Genomic DNA, 9,689 nt, shown 5'->3' with positions numbered 1-9,689 from the left:
GGATACAAAGGGATCAGGTTGTCCCACGGGGGGCTCACAGTCTTCATCCCCATTTTCCAGGTGAGGGAACTGAGGCCCAGATAATAATATAATAATAACGTTAATGGCACTTATTAAGCGCTTACTGTGTGCAAAGCACCGTTCTAAGCGCTGGGGAGGTTACAAGGTGATCAGGCGGTCCCACGGGGGGCTCACAGTCTTCATCCCCATTTTGCAGATGAGGGAACTGAGGCCCAGAGAGGTGAAGTGACTTGCCCAAAGTGACCCAGCTGACAAGAGGCGAAGGGCTGAGGACGGCGGCCGGGATTGGGCTTTTTGTCCCAGCCGGGCCTCCGTCGGGAGGCGGGGCCTCGCGTTGCCGCCGGAAGTGCCGCGAGGGGGCAGCGAGACGGCGGGGGGGGCTAGAGCGTCGGCGGGCATGGCGGAGGCGGGGCGGTGGTTCTGCGCCGTGGGAGGGGGCGCCCTGGCCCTGCGGCGCCGCTCGTACTCCCCCACGTGCCGGGAGTTCTGCCTCGACTGCCCCCGGCTGTCTCTGCGCGCCCTCAGCGCCGCCACCTGCACCGTGTGGCTGGCCGCCTACGGGCTCTTCGCCCTCTGCCAGGTGCCCGGACCCCCCCGCCCTCCGGACCCCCTCCCTCCCGCGGCCCCGCCCCCTGTCGGACTCCCTCGGCCCCGCCCACCCGTGGCCACGCCCCTCCCCGTCTCCCCAGACCCCGCCCCCCATTGGCCGCGCCCCTTTTCCCCCTCCCTCGGCCCCCTTCCCCCTCTCCCCAGGCCCCTCCCGTGCCTTGGCCCCGCCCCTTCCCCCTCTCTCATTGGTCCCGGCCTTCCCCCCTCCCTTGGCCCCGCCCCTTTCCCCCTCCCATTGGAACCGCCCCTCCATTGGCCTTGCACCTTCCCCTCTCCCATTGGCCCCGCCCTTCCCCTGGCCCCGCCCCCTCTCCCATTACCCCCGCCCCTTTCCCCTTCATTGCCCCCACCCCTCCCCCTTTTCCTATTGGCCCCGCCCTCCCTTGGCCCCGCCCTTTCCCCCCCTCCACAGGTCCATCCCCTTCCCCCCCCCCCCCATTGGCCCCGTCCTTTCCCCCCCTCCTTTGGACCCTTTCGCCCCTCCCATTGGCCCCACCCCTTTCCCCCCTCCCAGTGTCCCCGCCCCCTGCCCCTCTCCCCTTGGCTCCGTCCTTTTCCCCCCTCCACAGGCCCCGCCCTTCCCCAGGCTCCGCCCCATCTCCCACTGGCCCCGCCCCTTTCCCCTCTCCACAGGCCCCTCCATCGGCCCCACCCCTTCTCCCAGACTCCAGACCCCGCCTCTTACTTGGGCCCGCCCCTTCCCCCTCTCCCATTGGACCCGCCCTCCCTTGGCCCCGCCCCTCCCCTCTCCCATTGGCCCGCCCCTTCACCCCCTCTCCCATTGGCCCCCGGCCCCCTTTGGTTCCTTGGCCCCGCCCCTTTCCCCCCCTCCCTCGTCATGCCCCGCCACTCTCCCATTGGCCCCTTCTCTCCCTTGGCCCCGCCCCCCGAGCTCCCTTGGCCCCGCCCCCAGGTTCCTCCCCCTCCCCGCCCCCCCAATCCTCTGCCCGGCCACGTGACCGATGATGATGCTGGTAGGGACCGTCGCTATCTGTTGCCAACTTGTATTTCCCCAGCGCTTAGTCCAGTGCTCTGCACACACTAAGCGCTCAATAAATACAATTGAATGAATGTTAAGCGCTTTCCATGTGCAAAGCACCGTTCTAAATGCTGGGGGAGATACAAGGCGATCAGGTGGTCCCACAGGGGGCTCCCGGCTCCGCCGCTTGCCGGCTGTGTGACTTTGGGCAAGTCACTTCACTTCTCTGTGCCTCAGTTCCCTCATCTGGAAAATGGGGATGAAGACTGTGAGCCCCCCGTGGGGCCACCTGATCACCTTGTATCCTCCCCAGCGCTTAGAACGGTGCTTTACACATAGTAGGCGCTTATTATTATTATTATCCCCATTTTCCAGATGAGGTCCCTGAGGCCCAGTGAAGTGAAGTGACTTGTCCAAAGTCACACAGCAGACCAATTCATGGCACTTACTTAGTGAACGCTTACTACGTGTAACGCCATTGCTGCAGTCCCCATTTTACAGAAGAGGGAAGGGCTCGTCCCAGGCCTGCCCGGGTCCCACGATGACGCCGCCCGAGGAGATCCTCCTTTACTCTGGGACAGGGCCTGGCTCCCTCCTGATTTCCCATTATCCACCCCAGTGCTCATCGCCGTGCCCGGTGCCTAGTCAGTGCTTACCAAATACCATTATTAGTGGAAAGAGCCTGCGCTTGGGAGTCAGAGGTTATGGGTTCAAATCCCAGCTCCGCCGCTTGGCAGCTATATGGCTTTGGGCAAGTCACTTCACTTCTCTGGGCCTCAGTTACCTCATCTGTAAAATGGGGATGAAGACTGTGACCCCCCCGTGGGACAACCTGATCACCTTGTAACCTCCCCAGCGCTTAGAACAGTGCTTTGCACATAGTAAGTGCTTAATAAATGCCATTATTATTATTATTATTATTACACGGGACAACCTGATTACCGTGTATTTACTCCAGTTTAAAACAGTGCTTGGCACATTCATTCATTCAATCGTATTTATTGAGCGCTTACTGCGTGCAGAACACCGGACTAAGCGCTAGGGAAGTACAAGTCGGCAACAGATAGAGGCGGTCCCTACCCAACAACGGGCTCACAGTCTAGAAGGGGGAGACAGACAACAAAACAAGTAGACGTAGTAAGCGCTTACCAAACACCGTCATTATTATTATCGTGACAACCGACTGACTGTATTTGGCTCCGTCCAGAACAGCATAGTGCTGTCTGCCGCCATCGTGCTGACCCTCGTCGGGCTGCTCGGCTACCTCCACTTCGTGAAGATCGATCAAGAGAGCCTGCTGGTGATCGGCTCGCTGGGCATCCAGATGACCGCGTCCTATGCCTCGGGCAAAGAGAGCACCACCTTCATCGAGATGGGCCTGGTGAAGGACGTGGTCATCAACGAAGCCATTTACATGGTAAGCGGAGGCTCTCCCCGCCCAAGCCGGGGCCTCTTCACCGCTAATTCTGAGGCCTGGCTCCTTCTGGACCCTCCCGGGAGGTTACATGGCTCACCGAGTCGGTGCTGCTCTAGTTTAATCCATCAGTGGTATTTATTGAGCACTTACTGCGCGCAGAGCACTGGGGAGAGTACTCGATCCATCAGTGGTATTTATTGAGCACTTCCTCTGTGCAGAGCACTGAGGAGAGTAATCAGCCCGTCAAAGGTGAGCGCTTACTGTGTGCAGAGCACTGGGGAGAATAATCAATCCATCAGTGGTGTTTATTGAGCACTTATTATGTGCAGAGCACTGGGGAGAGAAAGCCGATCCATCAGAGTATTGATTGAGCGCTAACTGTGGACAGAGCACTGGGGAGAGTAATCGATCCATCAGTGGTATTTATTGAGCTCTTCCTCTGTGCAGAGCACCGAGGAGAGTAATCAGCCCGTCAAAGGTGAGCGCTTACTGTGTGCAGAGCACTGGGGAGAATAATCAATCCATCAGTGGTGTTTATTGAGCACTTACTATGTGCAGAGCACTGGGGAGAGAAAGCCGATCCATCAGAGTATTGATTGAGCGCTAACTGTGTACAGAACACTGGGGAGAGTAGTCGATCCATCAGTGGTGTTTACTGAGCACTTACTAAGTGCAGAGCACTGGGGAGAGAAAGCCGATCCATCAGAGTATTTATTGAGCGCTAACTGTGTACAGAGCACTGGGGAGAGTAATCGATCCAAAAGTGGTATTTATTGAGCGCTTACTGTGTGCAGAGCACTGGGGAGAGTAATCGATCCAAAAGTGGTATTTATTGAGCATTTACTTTGTGCAGAGCACTGGGGAGAGTAATCAGTCCGTCAGTGGTATTTGAGCGCTAACTGTGTGCAGAGCACTGGGGAGGTTAATCAGTCCATCAGAGGTGTTTATTGAGTGCTTACTGTATGCAGAGCACTTGGGAGAGAAATCGATCCATCAGTGGTATTTATTGAGCACTTACTGTGTACAGAGCACTGGGGAGAGAAAGCCGATCCATCAGAGTATTTATTGAGCGCTAACTGTGGACAGAGCACTGGGGAGAGTAATCGATCCATCAGTGGTATTTATTGAGCGCTTCCTGTGTACAGAGCACTGGGGAGAGTAATTGATCCATCAGTGGTATTTATTGAGCGCTTCCTCTGTCCAGAGCACCGAGGAGAGTAATCAGCCCGTCAAAGGTGAGCGCTTACTGTGTGCAGAGCACTGGGGAGAATAATCAATCCATCAGTGGTGTTTACTGAGCACTTACTGTGTGCAGAGCACTGGGGAGAGTAATCGATCCATCAGTGGTATTTATTGAGCGCTTCCTCTGTGCAGAGCACTGAGGAGAGTAATCAGTCCGTCAAAGGTGAGCGCTTACTGTGTGCAGAGCACTGGGGAGAATAATCAATCCATCAGTGGTGTTTATTGAGCACTTACTAAGTGCAGAGCACTGGGGGGAGAAAGCCGATCCATCAGAGTATTTATTGAGCGCTAACTGTGTACAGAGCACTGGGGAGAGTAATCGATCCATCAGTGGTGTTTATTGAGCACTTACTAAGTGCAGAGCACTGGGGAGAGAAAGCCGATCCATCAGAGTATTTATTGAGCGCTAACTGTGTACAGAGCACTGGGGAGAGTAATCGATCCATCAGTGGTGTTTATTGAGCACTTACTAAGTGCAGAGCACTGGGAAGAGTAATCGATCAAAAAGTGGCATTTATTGAGCACTTACTGTGTGCAGAGCACTGGGGAGAGTAATCAATCCATCAGTGGTATTTGAGCGCTAACTGTGTGCAGAGCACTGGGGAGGTTAATCAGTCCATCAGAGGTGTTTATTGAGCGCTTACTGTATGCAGAGCACTTGGGAGAGAAATCGATCCATCAGTGGTATTTATTGAGTGCCCTACTGTGTGCAGAGCACTGTACTAAGCACTTGGAGGGGGTACAGTCTGAGTCGGTAGACACATTTCCTGCCCACAAGGAGCTTAGAGTCTACTGCATTCAATCTGTGATTCATTCATTTATTCATTCAATCGTATTTACTGAGCACCTACTGTGTGCAGAGCACTGTACTAAGCGCTTGGGAAGTACAAGTCGGCAACATATAGAGACGGTCCCTACCCAACAACGGGCTCACAGTCTAGAAGGGGGAGACAGACAACAAAACATGGAGACAGGTGTCAGCCCTTTTCAGAGGTTCCTCCTGCACTAAGTCTCCTGAAGTGCGATCACCCGACTCCAGGATCCCGCAGACAATCAATTAATGCTATTTATTGAGCGCTTACTGTGCGCAGAGCACTGTATTAAGTATTTGGAGAGTACAAGTCAACAGAATTAGCAGGCACGTTCCCTGCCCGTAATGAGCTTAGCATCTAGAGGGGGGAGACTGACCGTTCCCTGCTCGTAACGATCTTACAGTTTGGAGGGGGGAGACTGACGTTCATATGAATAAATAAGTAATTTATAATAATTTAAACGTCTGTTCAGAAGTTCTGCAGGGTGGCTGGTGGGGGGGAATATCAAATGACCAAAGGTCACAGATCCAAGCGCGTAGGCGATGCAGGAGGGAGAGGGAGCCGGGGGAAAAGAGGGCTTAATCCGGCCACGCTAAGCCATGCTGCTCTACTGGCTTTGAAATTAAGACCACCACCGGGAAATTAAGATCCCCATCCGGATCCTACTCTTAGTTGAGCTTCCTTAGGCCTTGATTTCTCTCATCTTTAAAGTGAGGACAACACTCACCCCATTGCACAAAAGAGAGCCGGCCCTGCTAGGCATTGTGCTGAGATTGCCGTCTCCGAGAGCGCTCTGGGCTTCCCTGAAGAAAGTGAATCACGTTCATGGTTTTTCTGTGTTTCTCCCCCCCCCCACTGCTCCCTGTCTCTTAGCATAAAGTGATCTACTACCTGTGCATTCTGCTTCAGGACCCGGGAGATCAGCAAGGCGTGTCTCAGGTGGTCCCTGTCTTCCAGGTGAGCAGAAAGGATGTTTCTCAGGCCCCGTCTGCCACTGAAATAACAACGATGGTGTCTGTTAAGCGCTTACTCTGTGCCGGCCGCTGTACTAAGCCTCATCATCTCCTACCGCTTCGCTGTGTTCACCCTCACCAACTCTGAAATCCCTCTCTCTGATCATAATCTTCTCACCTGCCTCCTCACTCACACTCCTTTCCCCTGTAAATCCATATTACTCCCTCACAGAGATCTCTGCTCTCTTGACCCCATCCATCTTTCTGAGCGCCTCACACCCCACCTCGCCTCCCTCTCCTCTCTGCCCAGTCTTGACGATCAGATTACTGCTCTCAACTCTACCCTTTCTACTCAGCTAGACTCACTCGCTCCCCTTTCCCTTCGCCGCTCTCGTACCACTAACCCACAGCCCTGGATCACTGCCACCGTCCGCCTCCTTCGCTCTTATGCTCGAGCTGCCGAACGCTGCTGGCGAAAGTCTAAACACCATGCCAACCTCGTTCACTTCAAGTTTATCCTTTCCTGCCTTAACTCAGCCCTCTCCTCTGCCAGACAAGACTATTTCTCCTCCCTTCTTGACACCCATGCCCATCATCCCCGTCAGCTCTTCCGTACATTCAACTCCCTTCTCAGGCCCCCGGTTCCTCCCCGTCCTCCTTTCCTCACCCCCAACGATCTGGCCTCCTACTTCATTAATAAAATTAAATCCATCAGGTCCGACCTCCCCAAAGTCACTTCCCCACCTTCTCCAACCCCCCGGCTCTCAACGCTCTCTGCTACTCTCCCATCCTTCCCAGCAGTATCCTCAGAGGAGCTCTCCTCCCTCCTCTCAAGTGCTACTCCGGCCACCTGTGCTTCTGACCCCATTCCCTCTCATCTTATGAAATCTCTCGCTCCGTCCCTCCTCCCCTCCTTAACTTCCATCTTCAACCGCTTACTCTGCACTGGCTCCTTCCCTTCTGCCTTCAAACATGCCCACATCTCTCCCATCCTAAAAAAACCCTCTCTTGACCCCACCTCACCTTCTAGTTATCGCCCCATCTCCCTCCTACCATTCCTTTCCAAACTCCTTGAACGAGTCGTCTACACGCGCTGCCTCGAATTCCTCAACACCAACTCTCTCCTCGACCCCCTCCAGTCTGGCTTCCGTCCCCTATATTCCACGGAAACCGCCCTCTCAAAGGTCACCAGTGACCTCCTGCTTGCCAAATCCAACGGCTCCTACTCTGTCCTAATCCTCCTCGACCTCTCAGCTGCCTTCGACACTGTGGACCACCCCCTTCTCCTCAACACGCTATCCGACCTTGGCTTCACAGACTCCATCCTCTCCTGGTTCTCCTCTAATCTCTCCGGCCGTTCACTCAGTCTCTTTTGCGGGCTCCTCCTCCCCCTCCCATCCCCTTACTATAGGGGTTCCTCAAGGTTCAGTTCTTGGTCCCCTTCTGTTCTTGATCTAAACTCACTCCCTTGGTGACCTCATTCGCTTCCACAGCTTCCCAGACTGTGCCCCCTCCTTCCTCTCCCTCTCCTCCCCCCTCTCCATTCCCCCCGCCTTACCTCCTTCCCCTCCCCACAGCACCTGTATATATGTATATACGTTTGTAAGTATTTATTACTCTATTTTATTTGTACATATCTATTCTATTCATGTTATTTTGTTAATATGTTTTGTTCTCTGTCTCCCCCTTCTAGACTGTGAGCCCACTGTTGGGTAGGGACCGTCTCTATATGTTGCCAACTTGTACTTCCCAAGCGCTTAGTACAGTGCTCTGCACACAGTAAGCACTCAATAAATACGATTGAATGAATGAATGAATAAATACGATTGAATGAATGGTTATTATTATCCACAGAGTAGAGCCTGGGGTCCATTTGGCACCTTTCAATGGCAATATCAGGGAGAGAGGATGTTTGCATACAGGTGTCTTGCCTTATGCTGGCGAGTCGTCTCCGACCCGCAGCGACGCCGCGGACACGTCTCTCCCAGAACGCCTCCCTCTCCATCCGCAGTCGTTCCGGTAGTGGATCCATAGGGTTTTCTTGGTAAAAATCTGGAAGTGGTTTACTATGGCCTCCTTCCGCGCAGTAAGCTTGAGTCTCCGCCCTCGACTCTCTCCCGTGCCGCTGCTGCCCAGCGCAAGTGAGTTTTGACCTGGAGCAGATTGCTTTCCACTCACTAGCCACTGCCCAAGCTAGGAATAATAATAATAATAATAATAGCATTTATTAAGCGCTTACTACGTGCAAAGCACTGTTCTAAGCGCCGGGGAGGTTACAAGGTGATGAGGTTGTCCCACTGGGGGCTCACAGTCTTCATCCCCATTTTACAGATGAGGGAACTGAGGCCCAGAGAAGTGAAGTGACTCGCCCAAAGTCACCCAGCTAACAAGTGGCAGAGCGGGATTTGAACCTGTGACCTCTGACTCCAAAGCCCGGGCTCTTTCCACTGAGGCACGCTGCTTTTTATAGAAGGAATGGAACGGGTAGGCCCCTGCTTGACTCTCCCTCCCGTAGCCGAGACCGGTAGCGGTCTGGAAACTCTCCCTGAGAGGGGAATAAGGAAGCCCGTCCTTCCCGCCCCTCCATTTCCTGGACTTTTCCCGACTGTCCGTTTCTCTTCCGAGATGCAGAGCGCCAAGCCGCGGCTGGACTGCCTGATCGAAGTGTACAGGAGCTGCCAGGAGATCCTAGCGCACCGACAGGCCCCGTCTCCCCTCCCGTGAAGCCGCCCGTCGGGGGAGGTGGGCCGTCTCCGGGAAGCCCTCCTGGCTTTGTTGGTAGGCTTCTTCCTTGGGTCCTTCCAAACCAGCCGGAGGCTACGCTCGCGACACCCACTGGGGTGTGGGAAATCGGAGTTGTTTTCCAAGCTCCACCACAGAATTCCTGGGTCACGTCCTCTAAAATCGCCTTGGGAGCGGTGCGGGAGATGCGGGAGGTGATTAGTTATTACCCAGTGTGGAGAAGCAGCGCGGCCCAGGGGAAAACACAAGGGGCTCGGCGTCGACGGAGGAGCTGATGGCTCAGTGGAAAGAGCCCAGGCTTTGGAGTCAGAGGTTATGGGTTCGAATCCTGGCTCCGCCACGTGTCTGCTGGGTGACCTTGGGCAAGTCACTTCACTTCTCTGAGCCTCAGTCCCCTCATCTGTAAAATGGGGATTAAGACTGCGAGCCCCACGTGGGACAACCTGATCCCCCCAGCACTTAGAACAGTGCTTTGCACATAGTAAGCACTTAACAAATGCCATTATTATTATTATTATTATTATAATGCCGGCCCTGCCGTTTGCCTGCTGTGTGACCTTGGACAAGTCACTTCGGTCCTGTAAGCCTCAGTTTCCTGAGCCGCCAAATGGGGACACGCTACCCATTGGCCCTTTCTCCTAGACTGTGAGCCCCACGCGGGACAGGGAGCGTGTCCGATCCGCTTAGCGGCCTAGCGCCTAGTACAGTACTTGGCACATATTGAGCGTTTAACGAGTACCACTGTGATCACCCTTCACTTTGGTAGCGGGTGGGAGGTGGCAAAGACGAATGCGACGATGACCGTAAAATGAGTCAGGCAACCCAGATTGTCAAGAAGGTGATTCCTAATAAAAAAAGAACCAACTCACTCCCGTTTGTCGTCTCTGGGAGAAGCAGTGTGGTCTAGTGGGTCG

General features: G+C 54.5%; 1 protein-coding gene across 1 annotated transcript; it reads left to right on the top strand.

The window, feature by feature from the left end:
- Positions 1–418: 418 nt before the first annotated feature.
- On the top strand, positions 419–9,122 carry PIGH (phosphatidylinositol glycan anchor biosynthesis class H). The gene is made up of 4 exons (XM_038765435.1): positions 419–601; positions 2,817–3,026; positions 5,954–6,037; positions 8,665–9,122. Exons 1-4 carry the CDS (start codon positions 419–421, stop codon positions 8,755–8,757), a joined length of 570 nt encoding a protein of 189 aa, XP_038621363.1. The 3' UTR covers positions 8,758–9,122.
- The last annotated feature ends 567 nt before the right edge of the window (positions 9,123–9,689 follow it).

Source organism: Tachyglossus aculeatus, chromosome 23, assembly GCF_015852505.1.
Source record: "Tachyglossus aculeatus isolate mTacAcu1 chromosome 23, mTacAcu1.pri, whole genome shotgun sequence".
In the NCBI taxonomy this organism is placed as follows: Eukaryota; Metazoa; Chordata; class Mammalia; order Monotremata; family Tachyglossidae; genus Tachyglossus; species Tachyglossus aculeatus.
Note: the sequence above shows the minus strand (reverse complement) of the source record. Positions and strands in the feature narration are given on the sequence as shown.

Excerpts from the sequence above, each read along its gene's own strand:
- PIGH (XM_038765435.1), top strand. The coding sequence starts at position 419 with ATGGCGGAGGCGGGGCGGTGGTTCTGCGCCGTGGGAGGGGGCGCCCTG. Across the intron at positions 3,027-5,953 it reads TCAACGAAGCCATTTACATG|CATAAAGTGATCTACTACCT; the intron begins GTAAGCGGAGGC and ends CCTGTCTCTTAG. Across the intron at positions 6,038-8,664 it reads AGGTGGTCCCTGTCTTCCAG|AGCGCCAAGCCGCGGCTGGA; the intron begins GTGAGCAGAAAG and ends TCCGAGATGCAG.